Below are 17,438 nucleotides of genomic sequence, written 5' to 3' on the forward strand. Positions count from 1 at the left end.
CCGAACAATTCAGGCTTTATGATGACGCGGAGCATGACCGGGCGGTTTTTACTGTTACTGAGTGCAGAGAGAAGTGATGGGTCTGATACCGTGTGATGGAGCTCAGCATCACTGAGCGTACCTGAATCCCTCCAGGTCCAGGTGGGCCCGCCTCGCCTGCTAAACCTGATGGTCCCTGAGAGACGAGAACAAATAATCACACTGATCCCATGGTTTCTCCTGAAGTGAGCTAGAAAACAGACGGACGTACTGCGGGACCCTTTCGACCTCTTGGACCGGTGGGGCCTTGGTCCCCCTGTCAACAAATCAACAAACAAATCAATCCTCGTACACAATGAGTAGGACTTTGTTTTTTGCGCTGTTGACTGAAGCGGAATGATCTGGAGGATCTGAAGAGCCGCACAAACCTCTGAGCCGTTCAGTCCAGGTGGTCCGATACCACCCGTGGCCCCTGGTGCACCCTGGGAAATTCACACTGAATGTTAGCGGTTCACAACAAAGTAGTGTAGGGGTTAGCTGTGTGTGTGTGTGTGTGTGTGTGTGTGTGTGTGTGTGTGTGTGTGTGTGTGTGTGTGTGTGTGTGTGTGTGTGTGTGTGTGTGTGTGTGTGTGACAACACTTATTGTCATCCCCTCACCCTTGATCACTGTGTTGGATTTAAAATTCTATATATATATTTTTTTTTTTTGCCATGGTACACTGGAGTAGCGGTTAGCACTTTGGCCTAACGAGAACCTCGGTTTGATTCCAGATTGGGCCACATCCACATAGAACAGGGCTCCTCTTCTCTCCTGCAACTCGAAATGCAAACCAATCTGGTTGCTTTATTATTACCATATTGTTTGGATTATAAATTTAGTTTAATGAGTTTTTTGTTGGTGCTGTAGCAGCATTCATTTGCCATACAGTGACATCCAGTGGCAACAAGTGGTATGTAGTATATATATATATATATATATATATATATATATATATATATATATATATATATATATATCTCACACACATATTTTTCAATTTTTAAGTCACATAACCAGACAAACAACTGAAAAAAAAACATATAGTCCAGACAATACAGTAAGTTTTCCCCATAGTTAGAAACTGACTGCGCAAAATGAGGCAGAAGAAGAAGAAGAAGTTGTAGGTTTAGTTGTAGAAGGAGAAGACGTTGTTTTCCACTCACATTCATTAACTAAGGTGTGTATAATGATTTTATTTAGGTTTTTGTTTTGTTGTACTGTAAAACGTCTGGCTGAAAGAAAGTACCAACTTATTTGTTAGTTTATTGGAACATTTCAATAATAGATATTTAAGAATTTAATCTAGATCTGTGCCGGGTGTTTTGTACTGCAACATTTAAGATAAAAGAACACATACTGAGAAATAAACATGTATTTTTTCATACTACTCGATAACGTTTTAACTTTTTTTTCTTCTTCTGGTAAAATATAGATATGAATAAAGAACATTTAAAAAAACGTTCATTATGACATTCAAGGTGAGCAGGCCCGTCAGAAAATTTGTGATTTTAGATTTTTTTTTTTTTCTAAATTGGCCGAGAAGATTGAATATTTTCAGCTCCTGTTGCAGTTAAGGTAATAATAAATTATCATAATATGATATATAAACTCAACAGCATACAATACAGTGGGGGTACAGTGCAGGGTCTCAACCTTCTGTATTAAAAGCTCATGTTTTGCAAGGAGAAAAAAATGTTTGCACAATGAGCCTGAATTCATATTTGCATCATTTGGAATGACTTTATATGAGGTTTTGAGTTGATGTTCATCATCAGGAGGAAAGTTCTGGAGTAAAACCGGCCTTTCCTTGTGGAGTTTGAGATTTCTTCACTATCCAAAGTACAATTTGTCACATCTACTGATTTTGTTTATACCAAAACTCTTAAATCTTTTTAGTATTGAGGAAACAGACCAAATGAAAGTTAACTTCATGCTGTGAAAATAAAAACAGTGTGCGTTGGAGACAGATGCATGAAGACACTCACCAAAGGTCCTGGGGGACCCGTCCTCCCGTCATGTCCACCATCTCCCTGATTAACACAAGACGAAAACAATTTACCAGGAATAAACATACAGATTATAATCCTTTACCTGGAAGATAGAAGTACCTGTGGTCCTGGAGGTCCAGGGACCCCCTGCAGGCCTTTCCTACCAAGAAGACCCTGAGAGGAACAGAGAGCGTTTATCACTTATTCACAAGTATGATGTCCAATATGTATATATTCTTGTTATTTTAAATGTCCTAAAGCCAAATACTTAATAAGGTTTTGCTAATCATTTGATAAGTTACTGCATAATAGACGTTGCGTTAAAAATGTAATATTTACAGCCAATAATGTAAGAACACATCAATATATTTTTGAAAAGGAACTTTATAGATAATAGACTGCACAGTCATCGTATTCACAATTGTGATCCATCAGCAGCACTGTCTACCAATTATTTGAATTCATCTGATATTTATTTTCTGACCTCATTCACAGGAACTCTTTGGTTTGATTGACACAATGAAGATAAATATGAGCAATTATCAGGACAATCTATTGCAGTTGGACGGGATATGAATGGACATGCAGAGCATTAATGCATGGAAATTCACTGAAGTTGACTCAGTCTTTTGTTTTTGCATGTTGTTTCAATCTCAAAGTGACAACGAATCTGTGGTTTACCATGCAGCTTTATTTAAAAAGACGATTTAGAATGAAAAAAGTGAAAAGAAAGTTCATTTACGAAGCAGAAACTTTAAAAACAACAACGGTTAGAGAAACTTTTACCTTGAACACAAATCATTTATCTCAATCGGCAAACATCTTAAAATTCCTATTTATCTCAGCTGTTGTCATTAGTTTATAAATCTATTTCTTTAGGAAGAGGTCACATCCAGATTATAGAGCATCTTCCTCCGACTATTAGACTATTAAAAAGAATGTAAAAGTTACTGCAAGTTATTAATTACCTTTTAATTGAACTCAGTAGTAGCAATGATTATTTTCAGTTAAACTGTGAGGATTTCATTTTTGATGTCAACTGAAAAACAACTTTAAGAAGTGTGGAGGATCATGTGACTCTTACAGGAAGGCCAACAGGTCCACGTTCCCCTGGTTCTCCTTTGAATCCCTGCAGGAACAAATATAGAATTATTATTAAGTCTCTTTGGGATGCAAATTAATTATGCGTGAGTGGGAAACTTCTGGAAAAGACAGCTGGAAAAACTGACATTTATGAATGAAGTGGACATTTGTACTTCTAAATGGAAAAGCTGAGAAAACCTTCATCCGGGGACGAGAGAGGAGCTCAATCTAGTGATCAACCAAATGTCTCCATTGAAAAACATCTTCATTTATTTTAAATTTTCCATTCATGACACTGTAACCTGTTTGTTCGAAGAAATGTAAAAAGTTAAAAATGGCATAATGAATCATTATTTAACTGCTACTTTTCTCTTTACTCCTTCATATTCAATGGAATACTGTATGTTCATTGTTAATCTTTACTCATGACTTCAATTGTTGGAGCTTTGTATTTCTGTAATTATTCTCTTTTCTTATAGAAAAGTGTCCAAAATGATCAGTTAAATCTAATCTGATCTCAAAACTGATTTAATTTAAAACTCCACAGGACAGTTTGAGGTGTAGTACTCCTTCCTGACCACTGGAGGGTGATACAGTCAAACCTCAGTGATGATGATCGAGCGCACACAGAGGAATGAATATTCCCGCTCATCTTTTCTTCACACTGACCTTTTCCCCGCCTCGGCCTCTGTCTCCGCTCGGCCCCGGCTCTCCGGCGAAGCCCTGCGACAGAGCACACACACACTCAGATCTCCTCACAGCAGCATCTTTCTTTACTTTCATTCAGCTCTGTGCGGCCTGCAGCCCGCCGAGGAAGAAGTGGGCTCGCGGCTCCTTCGCCGGGATGCAAATGTTGGCAACCAACCGAGTGGTGAGACCACAGAGTGCAGGAGTGTGAGGGAGAGAGTGTGTGATTCCTGAGGCAGCGTCAGGCCCGAGAAGGCTTTTGAAATGTAAAACCAAGGAGATGCTCCAGTGAGCACAATGCAGAGAGACGGTCAGTTTGAAGGATTCTGAGTTCTGAGTGTATTTTGAGTCGATTTTCACTGAAAAGAAATATGAACGACAACATGTTTCACATTCCGAAATTTGAAATAAATATTCTCAAGGGCATTTTAAAAATTGATTTTAACATAAAAGCTAGTAAATTCTACAGGGAAAATAAAAAGAAAGAAATAAAAAAAAAAAACGCTTATAATGAGCCAAGTCGTTAGGCCAGGTTTACACGACAACGTTTCAAGAGAAAATGCATTGTTTTTGTGTTTATGTATCAGAAAAGTTTTGTGTTTCCACAGCAACTTTGAAAACTGTGTCTGTTCACATGGAAACAGCAGAAATGCTAAAAACGGTGTACTTTTAATGTTGGGCCACTAGAGGGTGGCGGTGTTGTTCTTTGTAATGAAACCACACACACAGCAGAGAACCAGACCCTATAAACATTAACAATGTGAGAACACAGACATTCACCAAGTTGGATTGTCTACATGAAGTCCCAGGAGAAGATGGACTTCATGTGGTGCACATGTGCAGTAGCAGCATTTTCGAAAAGTTGCATTTTAAGCGGCTCCAAGTACCGTTGCCATGTAAACAGATCCATAAAAACTATGCAAGTTTTCTATTTTCACTTGAAAACACTGTTGTGTAAATGGGAGCTTAGATAACATATTAAAATCCCAGTATTAACCCAACCAACCCATTAGAAATCTACATTTGTCCGTGTGTGTATACTTTCTTCAAATCGCTGCTAATTCTACTTTATTAAATTGAATATCATAATTTTGGGGGGTTAACGATGGGGTCAAGTAAGATGTATGACCTCTAACTCGGAGCGGTGGGAAACAATGTAGATGGATAGAGCCAGCAGATGGCGGTAATGCTACTTTATGTTAACCAGAAGAAGAAAGAGAAGAAGAAGACCTCTATCTTTTATTCTTATTAGAATGTTATTTAGGCTCACTTGTCACACTTTGAGAATTTTTTGAAATGTAAAGTGCGTTACAAATACAAAGCATTATTATTATTATTATTATTATTATTATTATTATTTTAATTCTTATTAGTCTGGTGCATTTTTGGGTTCCATGTCTCTAATATAAATTTACATCAAGATAAATCCTGGTCTGTATTGTGGAAGTTGCTCAGTAATGATTGAGAAGGTCCCGGGCTCGAGTCTTGATTGTGTTGCATGTTCTACCTCTGCGTACATTCGTTTTCTCGAGGCATTACTGGTGAGTCTAATTTGAGCGTAGGCGTGTACATGAGTGTGTGTATACGAGGATGTGTTAGATTTAGTTTTATCCAGCGGTTTCCTCCTCTCGCTCACCTCGTCTCCGTCCTCTCCTGGTGCAGCTCCGTCTCCTTTAAATCCTCGGACGCCCTGACAGGACAACACAGAGTCACCAAACTGTGCCAACATCTCACCGCAACCATGAAATCTCTACTGGAGCTTCTCACCTTGGGCCCAGGTGGACCGGGTGGCCCTCGATGTCCATCCACCCCGGGGCTGCCGTTCCTGCCGCTCCGCCCGGCCCTGCCGAGGACGCCCTTTGGCCCGGGGTGGCCCTGGAATGGGAAAGACCAGAGAGCTCAGGAGGGCAATCGCACAGACTGGCCACAAGGTGGCCTCAAAAAAAGTGTTAAAAATTATGCCAACTTTTTACTGACAGTAACTTCATTCTCCCGCTGGGGATCGCACCCGTTTTGATAGAATTAACAGCCTGATGCAGATGTGACAGTTCGCTGCATTATTGTCAGCAAAATCAGCATCAAATCCAGTTTGTGAAAACATGAGCTGCAGAAATCTAGAATAAATCTTGTTGGGAAGAAATTTTCAGGCTGTACTTTTTTGGAATAAAGTACAATAAATTAATAATTATGAGACTCTACAAATATATATCCGTATATATATATATATAAAAATACTTTTTTTTTTTTTTTTGCACTATTTTTTGGAAGTGAGCCAATTCCCGTCTCCATGGAAATGGAGGGAAAACTCAACTTTTCTGAAATGCTGATTTTACACATTTTGCACCATGGCTGTATTAAGTACTTCTTGTCGATGCATAATAATGGCGGCCTCCAGAGTGTCATGACGATACCCTCCGGGGACAATGTGTGATTTCATTACAAAAACAACCAACAGCACCAACTCGTGGCCTGGCATAGTAACTACATCTTTTTCAGCGTTTCTTCTTCAGCCGAGATCAAACGAGGCTGAAGCAACTGGAGTGGCGCCCCCTGTAGGGCTCTAATGACCACACGGATACAAAAGCAGCACATTAGTGTCGAGTCTAAAGCAGTTACCATCTCCCCCCTCGGTCCTGGTCGGCCTCTGTTCCCCGGATCTCCAGGAGAACCCTCATTTAAAAGAAAGACAAAGTCTCAAACACGTAAGAAGTGAGGTAGAAAAACACTGTGTGTGAATGAGATGATGAGGTTTTACTCACGGGAGGTCCAGGTTTGCCCAGTTCCCCCTCGGGTCCAGGCGGTCCAGGCATCACCTGACGAACAAGTGAAACGTGAATCAAGTAAACATCTCCGAGCCGCTGCGATCCTGTGGAGAAGCAGAAGAACTCACCGGCCAGCCCACCCTCAGCAGTTGGTAGAAGGTCGACCCCTGAGAAAAGGAAGAACATGTTGATCACAAGTAAGTAATAAGCTTTCTTCTTTTCCGGCAGGTCGGTTTTTACAACATATATTCAAAACGTTTTGATGGTGTATTTCTGTCGTCATCAGAAACATCATCGTTTGAATTTCCTTTTGAATTCAATTTCACAAAACACTGCAATTTTCTAAATTGTTTGAGATCGTGTTCTAGGTTTCTCATGTCCTTGATTAATGTATATTCTGGACTATAAGTCACACCAGTCAAAAATGTGTCACAGGTTATATAAGTCTAATTTAGATGGTTTAGATGTGGATGTTGATAAACCAGGTCCAGCAGCTGCTGCTCCAGAAAGCTGTTGTGCTTTTAGTCCCCGATTAGCTTTGGGAGTTTTTCCATAGCAGTATTTTATTTCCATACAGTGGCATCTAGTGGTTCCAGATAGTATGTACATTTATATTTTGATATACAAGTCACTTCTTATCAATATAATTCACATGACCAGCCAAACTACAGGAAATGTTGTGACTTATAGTTTGGGGAAATATGGTGAAAATACGACTGTATTTGCTAGACTAAGTTGTATCTTTGTTGTCTTTCTGCTTTTCTCCCGTCCCTCACAAGTTTCTCACACAGACTGAACTCTTCCTGATGCACATTTTAGATTTGTGTTTCGGGAGGAAACCTTTTCTTTCTGGTTCTGGATGGTATGCGCCGATTCGCTGCATACCATCTAAGCTGCTTCTCAATACTTGAGCAGCCAAACAATTAGAAAAGTCTGAGTTGTAGTGGAGATAATGGAGTCCTACTGAGTGACTGTCCCGCTGCGTCGTCCTGCAGGACGCCTGAGAGTTTGAGCGCTGGGCGGCGGGCTTGGCTCTTGAACTGGCGTCTTGTAAAGTTTGAGATTGGAGCCCGAGGACGCGAGTGTGTGACGAAGTGTTGAGAGCTGCGCACAGATCGTGCCGCGGCGCCCAGAGAGCGGCGGGACTCTCAGCACAGAGCTCCACACACTGCTTCACTACACCACCCACCTCCGCCGCAGCAGGTCATATTTGTCTTGGCGGTGCTCTGGTGGACTCCAGCCAAGCCCTGTCAAGGTGAGGCTGAGGCGGGCGCAGCGGCCCGGACCTCCCTTAAGCCTCGCCGCGGCTCCGTCGGCGCCGTCAGAGAATCCAGTGTGCTCCGAGACGGCGGCAACACTGAGGGCCTTTCACAGCCAGCCCGAACCCCGCCAGCTCGGCCGCTCCGCAGCGCCCGACCCAGGCACGAGGTCTGGACCGGCTCCAGTTACAACGCTTGGCAGGTCCTCGGGCTCTCATTACTGAGCTGAGAGCACAGAGGGCCGCGGGGCCGGAGCCTCGGCCACCGAAAGACACTGTCAACACGCCGCCAGAGGATTACTCAGCCCTGCCTGGGAATAGAAGCCCGTTTCTCCGCATGTGATCTTCTATTTAAAAGATCTCTGCGTCTGACTCACAGCTTTCATGGGAAAACCAACACGAGTCCCATCTGATTCCCGTGTTTTCAAATTCACACAGGAATTAACCCATTTTACTGACAATGTGCTCCGCTGCTCGGTCATAGATCATTTATGACGCGTAGAACATTCAGGAACTGGAAGGAAACAGAGAAATAGAGCTTTTTGCATATATAGTTAATATTAATTAATTAATTAATTAATTCAAACTTGAGAATATGTGATGGAAATGTCTATATTTTCACAAAACCAAACAAAAATGAGAATTGAAAATTAGTACAATCCAAACATGAAGCCAATTAAATGAAACCTGCTGCTGCAAAATAAAGTGAAAATGCCCAGAAGACTTCGACTCCAACAGCTGTTGCATTATGGGTGTTTTTACAAACTCACCCTGACTTGAGGCTAATGCTAGTTTGCTCGCTTCGATGGCAGCAGCACCGATATCTCGGCTCGGTTCTCAGTGTCGTGTCGCTACTCTTAAGTTAAAAAAAAAAAAAATGTATGTTTTGCTTGACGTTTTAACAATTTGGTCGTCTGGCCAGATTCGAGCCACTTGTGGATCGTTTTTGGCCAAAGGCTTTATGTTTGACAGGCTTGCATTATGTAGCTTCAGAAAACCTCAACCAGGTTCACATATAACATCAAACATTGAGGAATGGAGACAGAAAGCTGAGGTTAACTTTGAGAAAACATAAGCTCTCACTCGTTGCACATTTTCTACAGACCTAACCAAGTAGAGGCTTATAAATCTGGAATAAATCAGGTTTATTACCAAAGAAATTGATTCAAGTCATCGGGACATGCTTGTATATTGTTCATAATGCAAATTTGCAAACATCAGAGCGTTCTCTTTCGGTTCCTGCATTATTTTCAGGATGTTCATCCCAAAATAGTCAGAAATGCATCTGTGCATCTCATAGCGAATGAGAGTCTGGTTCAGTTGCTTTGACGCAAATGAGAACATGGACAGACTAATCTTTTTATTAACTTCTTCAAATTAAGTAATATCTGTTCCCATTAAGCCATTCATCAGTCTTGTTGCAGTGATGTGTTCTCCTTCCATAGTTGCATTGCTGTATTCAAAGTGTGAAAGATCACAACGATACAAATGTCAAATAAATCATAATAGATCTGAATTTCTGTGGCAGTTGAAATGGTGTTACGTTAATATGAGGACAGAGAGACAGAGGAGATGTGCTCTGTTCATTAGGACAAGTCACATTAGAGTCTAAACCTACAGCCGCAAACCTCAGAAAAGGTTCAGGATCATTTGAGCCAGCTTAAATGATGTCACATTTAAATAGGATGATAATAAGTGATGATAATAAAACATTTGAAGATATTAGAAATCAAATTATTATTTTTTTTTTATAAATTCTAATAACTGACCTATGAGCCACTGTCACTGTGGATTAGCGTCACCATGTTGGTTTGTACAAGTTGCACTGAGCTACTCCCGTTTCAAAACGTCTCCAGACACCAACAAGTGTTTTCCGTGTGGGAGCTGCTGTGGTTTTCAGACAGGGTGGCGCTAGCAGTCCGGAATAGACAACGTGTGGTGGGGACGCTGCTCCGACACGACTCCGGGAGCCGGACCGGAGGTTCAGACTCACCCTGAAGTCCGCCCAGTCCTCTTCAGAGTTCCTCCACAGGTAGAGGGTGGGAAGTCCAGGAGGTCCCGGAGGACCTGCGTCCCCTGTCCGTCCATCCAGGCCTGGAGGACCTGGAGAACCCTGCAGAACACAATGATTGGAGGTGAAATGTATGAGAGCGGAAAACTTTAAGAGGTGGACCAAGTTTTGTACATGCCTTTTTAAACCTCCTGTTTAGGTCAATCAGATTCCCTTACTTAATGTTTGGACAGACTTTTTTTTCCCCCCATGAATATCTATAAATGGGGCTGAACATTATGTTTGGTACATAAGTGTTCCAAACAGGTTGAATTACATATTTTGCAAATTGCATGATTGTATGATTGGGTTTTTCTGTCTCAGTATGTCTTTTGGAAGGCGCGGTGGAAAAAGTGGTTAGCACAGCTTCTTCACAGGAAAAGTACCAGGGTTGAATTCCATGCAAAACGCCAGTTTGCATGTTCTGCCTTCTCACATCATATAAACACAAGCTTGTCGGGTAATAAGTGACTCTAAATAAGCCCCCAGAGGCGGTTTTTGACTCTGAGGGAGACGTAAATCTTTCATGGCGTGACCTGCCTTTGTGTTGGTCGAGAAGTTTTCCGTTGACTCTGAGTTAAAGAAAGACAAATAAATGTTTAAGAGGCATATGTTGGAGCTTTAAAACTGGTGGATTTTACCTGCAGCATCATAAAATGGTGAAAAACAGGTTAGCACTTTGGCTGATTTTCTCTTCACGACTGTGAATTACATTACCGTATTCTCAGGACTATAAGTTACATCAATCTGAAAATGTTTCATCAAGAGAGAAAAAAAAACTAAGATCTCACAGGTAGCTAAGAGTATTTATTGTCCATGTTCATATGTTCCTTAGCTTTAGCCCACGATTAGCCTTTTTGAGTTTCTTCATCACAGTAACGGTTTCTTTTCTCTCGTCCCTCACAAATTTCTCACTCTGAACCATTTCTTTCTGGTTTCTGTTCTGTTTCTGTTACATTTTTCTTGCTCTGCCAGTCAACTACTCGTAGTAATGTTTTTTTTTGTTTTTCCTGTGGTACTGTAGCAGCTTTCTGTTGTCATACAGAGACATCTGGTGGTCACCGATGGTATGTAGAGTATATTTTGATATATATGAGCTTATAAAGAAGAAGGTGTGACTCATTGTCTAGAAAATACAGTAATAATTTAAAAACCAAGATGGATGTATTGGATTTTTTTTTGCTGATCTTTAGCATTTAAACTTTTGGTCGTTTGCTGATAAAAATACATATGAAGGTTTTTCATTTATTTGCGTAAAATGAGTTTTTAAACTGCCTTATATACGTATATTCTTTTAGCAGACACAAACAAACCTTAAAACTCCCGGGACTCAAATAGCTTGTTGATAAATCATTATCATTCAGTTATCTGAAGATGAATTATTATTATTGTTATAGAGGACTGTCCAAAAGTTTAATGTAAGTCAACATATCTTCCGTCTCTTCTGGAAACTCGATCAGACCCGAGTGAGGGCGGTAATTTTTTTACTAATTAGTCTGTACAAGGATTATGAACGGAGCAGTTACATCTGGTCATGGAGAAACAAATGTTCTTGTATATGTTTCTATCTTCTTCATCACACTTTTTTAGTCTGGATAATACGGTACTCAATAGGACAACATTTTCTCAAGGAGCCTTTATTGCATTTTTTTTTTTTCCAGATTGACAATATCAAGTATTTCTTGTATCTCTACTGTATTAGAAAGGCTGTTTGGTGTCCTGGTGAAGATTTTACATTTTGCATGAATGGTTCGGTTGCTACATGATGTGTTGTGCTCTCCACACTTAGTTTCCTGCCTTCACAAGCCGAGGCCATGGGAACTACGGCAGTCCGTACATCAATACCAATCCCCTGCAGCCGCTCCACACTCACACACTCACCTTGTCGCCTTTAAATCCGATGTAGCCTTCTCTCCCAACACATCCCTGCAGGAAGAAAAAGCCATGCAGGGTTTTATTTTTAACACCGGTACACAGCTTATTGGCAACAAGTGTTTGTCCTGCAGCCTGTCATCTTGTGGTCTCCTCAGGATCTCATTAATTCAACGGGTTTCCAGAGAAATCTGTCCAACGCTGTAATTTCACAAGTTGAATGAGAACCAGTGCGAGTGGGCCGGTGTGACCACGGAACACACCGAACCTCCACTTACAACCAAAGTACAGGCCTGTTGAAAAGAAGTGATTCACACAGTTACGTAAGGAAACTGTGCTTTATGATATTTATGTATTCAGGGAAGCGTTCCAGAGCAGTGGTTCCAAACTAAGGGTCTCTTTACACAACGTTTTCAAAGGAAAACTCCTAACTTTCGTAGCGTTGTGGGTGTCTGTTTACACGACATCTGAGCTCGGAGCCAATGAAAACACTGGTTCATGAAAACGGCTCGCAAGGTGGAACCTCGAACTGGTGGAAATGGGAGGGGGGGGGGGGGGGGGGGGGGGGGCACAATGTTTTGAAATACTGCTACTGCGCATGTGCACCACGGCCATAGTAAACAGTCCCTCTGCACATGCTCAGTAGATGGACACTAAGAACAATGTTTCATGCCTCACAGTTCTTATCCTCCCGGGACTTGGTAGTTTCATTGTTGACGGTCATCGTAATAACCTATTATATATTAATAAATAATAGAGTCTCAAGAAAGCTCTGAAATATCCTTAAAAGAGCCTTAAAAGACCTTCCACGGAGCTATAAAAGAGCACCAAAAGACCATTAAAGAGCTTTAAAAGATCTCTAAAAGAGTCTCACTGAACAATATTTGACTAAAATAGCAATAAAAAGTTAGGTTTCATGCTTAACGTTGTACTTTGTTTGGAGGATAAAACTTTTAAAAGAAATAGAAAATGTTGTGTGTGTATTGTGTGCGTGTCTTTTGTGTGTCTCACTCAAGGACACGTGGACAAATAAGCAAGTAGAGATGGGAATCAAACAGCAGCTTGGTTTTAAAATGAGCAGGGACTCATGTCATCAGCCTAAATATGCTCTAATGGTGACGCGCAGAGTTAAACTTGTGACAGTTGTCGTCACACAGCCGGGAGGAGACACTTACTCTTCTTCCTGGAGGTCCCGCAGCACCACGAGGACCTTTGTGGAGTCGGTAGAGCTTGTGGTCGGATCCGTAGACGATGTTCTCCGCTGACCTCTCACGCTCCAGATCAGAAGGTTCCTCTCTCCGGCTCGTGTCCCAGTTTTCCTTTAAGGCCGTCTGGGGGATCATGTTCCCGTCCAGCTCGGACGTCAGCGAGGACGAATCCACCCCTCCATATAAAGCTGCGTCGTCGCTCTTCCGGATGATATTTTCCTCCAGAGGTGATTCCCCATCCTGAAGTTCTCTGTGCTGGTGGTGAAAAGCCGACACGACGGGAGGTTCGTGGACCGGCAGGAAGCTCGGGCTCTCCGCATCCTGCAGACGCTGACGAGTCGAGTCCAGCGGGTCTTTTCTCTCCGACAGGCGAGGCTGAACGAGACACAAAGGAGGGACTGCAATCAAACCACTGCACCGACAATCAAGAGCACCAGAGCTGCTGGGACATCGCTAATATTGGAAGTAGTGATGAATAAAATAAAAATAAGAAGGTTTACGCTCATTTTATAAAGGGTTTGCTTCGTGCTCATCAAAAAGGAGAGGTTAAAGATCAGCGCTCATCTTGACTTGGTGTCGCTCAGGACATGGAGTCAAACAGAAATCTGGGTGTAATTCTGGACTCAGACTTTCAATTCAACAACCACATTAAGACAATAAGAGCATCTGCAAGAATTAAAGGATTTCTGACCGAACAAGATTCAGAAAAGCTTCTTCATGCACTTATGGTCATTAGGTTGTATTACTGTAGCGGTGTGTCGGAGAGCTGCAGCTCATCCAGAGTCCTCAGCAACACAAAGAACATCTCCTGAGATTTACTGAGAAACATCTCAACGTCTGTATGAGAGTGACACTTCAAGAGTCTGGCACCGGCTCACGAATAGAAGTCCTGAAAGACTTCAAAGATACCTGATACGAAAATGAGGAGATAGCGAAGCTGTGGCACACACACACACACACACACACACACACACACGGCCATTGTTTCCGACTACCTCCCAGCAGACACTCGGTCGGCTGCACCTGAGCCCGTTTGTGCGGCTAAATCTTCGCCACGCGGCTCGGCACCGTGGCTCTGACAGACCGAGGCCGGCTGAGTGGCGTCAATGAGCAAAACAAATCCTAATGCAACACGAAGGCTAGCTTCAGCATTATCCAAAGTGATTGTCTCAAACGTCACTATTTCACTGAACTACTGTTCGCTAGATGAGGACCATCTCATTTTTCTGCTTCATATGCTGTGGTTAGCATTAGCATGTTATATAGCGGTGAGCTTCTCTTTGTTGATTATAAAGCATCTTCCTCCCTCTAACATCCAGATTATAGAGCATCTTCCTCCACTAACTAATGTAACTTCATCTGAATTTAAAGACACAGTATCATAGTAATACAGCTATATGCGCACAACAGAGGAATGTTACCAAGTAACTAGTTACTTATGCTTAGTAACTACCAAAGCCATAATTTTTCAGTGGCATGAAAAACATAACTAACAATCTTTTTGTTTTTCTTATTTTATTTCTTCAGATTAGAATTTCACAAGAAATATTTGTATTCCTCCTGTGTGACTCTCTGATGCCCTCTTGTGGAAGTGTCTCACAGTTTCTCAAACGTTTTCTCAACAATTAAAACTCTCACATGCTAAAATAAAGGACCCATTAGAGCCCATTCGTAGGACTAGAATCAGTACATACTGTATAATAGAATCAATTCAGAAAATCACTGCTGAAGTGAAAGTATTTTATCCGGACCCTCTGAAATGTACCCGTAATGGAAACCATACACGGCTTGTGTATCCAGGTCTGGTTGAGGGCCAGCTGTGTAAGCTGGGGCTCGTGTAGAACATCTGGAGCAGATGTTCTGCTGCAGGGCCGTCACAGAGAGGCCACAGGGACACATACGTCCTCACCGGATCTCACTCGAGACATCCATGTTTCATATGTGGAGGCTGCACACTGGGATGACATGCCTGTTCCCCAAATCCCACCAATGAAAATCAAACATTCAGAAGAGGGTCAGAAGGTGGCTGGAGGCCGTCCCAGCAGGCGCCAGACCAGAGGATAGAAATTTATGTGATGAGTACTCCGAGTACTCTGCATGTTCTACCTTCTTCTCAGAGGAAGGTTCCGTTCAGCCAACAGGTTCAAACTAGGAAACATTTTACAGTGAAGCAAAAGAGCTAAATACTGGGATGTCCAATGGAAGGTAAATCTGACTGGATATCAGTCAGAATGCATTATGGGAAAAACAATACTTAGTAAGAGTTCAAAATATATATTTTTCCCCCTCTATTTGCAGGTATTAGAACATAAAATTACTGAAGAGACTGTTTCTTTTGGATGATCTTGTTATATTCCTTTTAAAAGTTCTTCTTGTTGTTCGAGTCCTTCAAGTTCCTCTTGATCTTCCAGTTTATCTTCTAGCTCTATTTTTACTTGTTCTTCTAGTTTTCCTCCAGTTTCTACAGAATTTGGTACTTCTTCCTCTAATATTGCAATGTCAACTTTAAAAATGACGTCTGTTTTCACGAAAGTAGCAGGGACCCTGAAAACGATGTGGTAAGCATGTTTGGCCACAAGATGGCGCTTTGGTTGTTTCTGTAATTGAAACTACGCAAACATGATCGCAGAGAACAAAACACCATCAACATTAAGAATGGGAGTACATTCGTATGGGACAGACAATTAAGTTGGATTAATATAAAACCACCAAGTCCAGGAGAATCTGGACTGGGAGTCACGACACTCCATCTACTGAGCATGTGCAGAACAACTAATTACGACGGCCATGCACAGTAGCAGCTTTTCAGAAAGGTTTTGTTGTCCCAGTGTCCACGTGTTTTCAAAAAGTTCCACCTTGGGAGCTGTTTTTGTGTAAACATGCCCCATGAATGCTACGAAGCTTTTCAGTTTCTCGAGTACTTCGAGTTTTTCTAGTTGTTCTTTCTCCTGTAGTTATTGACTTCCTTCATCTTCTAGTTCTTACAATTTGTCTTAAAGCTCTTTTTCTCCCCGTCTTCTGGTACTTTGTCCTCTTCGAGTTTTTCATCTTCTTTGCCTCCTAGTTCTTCTCCATCTTGTATGTTCTTATACTTGCAATAAATTCTCCTTTTCGTTATCATCCTGTGTTGGTTTGAAATGACCCGCATCAATAGAAATGAAAGAAAATCCGTCAACAAAGGCAAGAAATGAGACACAGCTGTGGCAGCAGCTTCAGATCACAGAGGTATACATTAACAAGAGTTTGATTATTTGGAATTTAATATTTATACAAACCATCAAGTCTCTTAAATAAATCAAACACTCCGGCCTGTCAGTAACTGAACACCTGACAGGACGACGACAACGAGCAGAGCGTTCATTGATTCAGTTTGCATGGATCATGTCATCAGAATGCAGCTCAGTCACACAAAGTATGAACCACAACAAATCCTCTTATCTGCATCCGTACGTGAGGAGAAGGAGCTCACAGCTGGACAAACACACTCCATCATCGTGTGTGTGTGTGTGTGTGTGTGTGGCAGAGGGAGGTCAGGAGGAGGTGTTCGCAGCCTCTGAGCTGCTCTCACATTGTTGTTTTGCTTGGAGGGACAATTTCCGGGACTAAGTTTTCACACCAGGTCACACACACACGCTCACGCGCACACGCTGCGCATACAAATTTAAGATGGTCAGAGAGCCAACAAGCAATTAACACACACACACGCACACACATACACACAGGCACACACGTAACTCAAGTTTATCGCACAAAAAGACAAAACTTGCATCTAGTTTGTTGATAAAAACCCAACACCTGCACAATACACACTCACATGACACACTTTTTAATTCATTCAACTTCAAGAGACAATACACACACACACCTATGCACGCATGTACACACACACACATAAATATATATATATATATATATATATATATATATATATATATATAAAGATAGCTTTCCATCACACATGTGCTGGCAGAGAGCGGCGTGCTTCATATGGAACGGCTTAAACAGACTTCTATGAATAAAAAGACAGAAAAGAAATACTTTTGTATACTTTTCAGGTCTCCGAACTTTGCGTAGACAAAAATGGAGTTTTATTCTTTGTATTGCACCGTGATGATCCACACTGGATCCCAGTTTCAGTTAAGGAAGCTGACACAGTCTCTATTTTTAAAGCGTACTTTTCTTTTCATTAAGCTTAGCGTTAGAGCTGGTTCAGGCCACCCTGGACCATTTTCTAGTGACACGCCTGTAGGTTTAGACTGCTGGGACACCCTCACTGAGCTTCTTTCCTTTCTCTCTCCATACAGCTATGTTTCACTATTACGTGTCAAGAACTTTGGGTCTTAGAGCCAATTAGATGTTTATTGCTATTTGCACAATGGAACTATTGTTGAAAAAAGTTATTTTTATAAAAAGTACAAAAATATATGAAAGGAACAAAAATATAAAGAATGAGCAAAGATATTTAGAAAAACAATATAAGCATTATAATATAGATATATGCAAATATACAA

General features: G+C 41.4%; 1 protein-coding gene across 1 annotated transcript in view; it reads right to left on the bottom strand.

Moving 5' to 3' along the window:
- Positions 1–1,545: 1,545 nt before the first annotated feature.
- LOC308111568 (uncharacterized protein) overlaps positions 1,546–17,438 on the bottom strand; it is a gene marked incomplete at its 5' end in the record, with an annotated part of 31,606 nt that continues 15,713 nt past the window's right edge. The window contains 12 exons of the mRNA XM_080466527.1: positions 1,546–2,049; positions 2,128–2,181; positions 3,092–3,136; positions 3,760–3,813; positions 5,414–5,467; positions 5,545–5,652; positions 6,394–6,447; positions 6,537–6,590; positions 6,668–6,706; positions 9,791–9,910; positions 11,729–11,773; positions 12,895–13,302. Of these exons, the coding sequence (XP_080322653.1) occupies positions 1,948–2,049; positions 2,128–2,181; positions 3,092–3,136; positions 3,760–3,813; positions 5,414–5,467; positions 5,545–5,652; positions 6,394–6,447; positions 6,537–6,590; positions 6,668–6,706; positions 9,791–9,910; positions 11,729–11,773; positions 12,895–13,302 (1,137 nt within the window). The 3' untranslated portion in view covers positions 1,546–1,947. The remainder of the gene's footprint in view (positions 2,050–2,127; positions 2,182–3,091; positions 3,137–3,759; positions 3,814–5,413; positions 5,468–5,544; positions 5,653–6,393; positions 6,448–6,536; positions 6,591–6,667; positions 6,707–9,790; positions 9,911–11,728; positions 11,774–12,894; positions 13,303–17,438) is intronic.

The sequence above is a fragment of the Lipophrys pholis genome (assembly GCF_963383615.2).
Source record: "Lipophrys pholis genome assembly, chromosome: 7".
NCBI lineage: Eukaryota > Metazoa > Chordata > Actinopteri > Blenniiformes > Blenniidae > Lipophrys > Lipophrys pholis.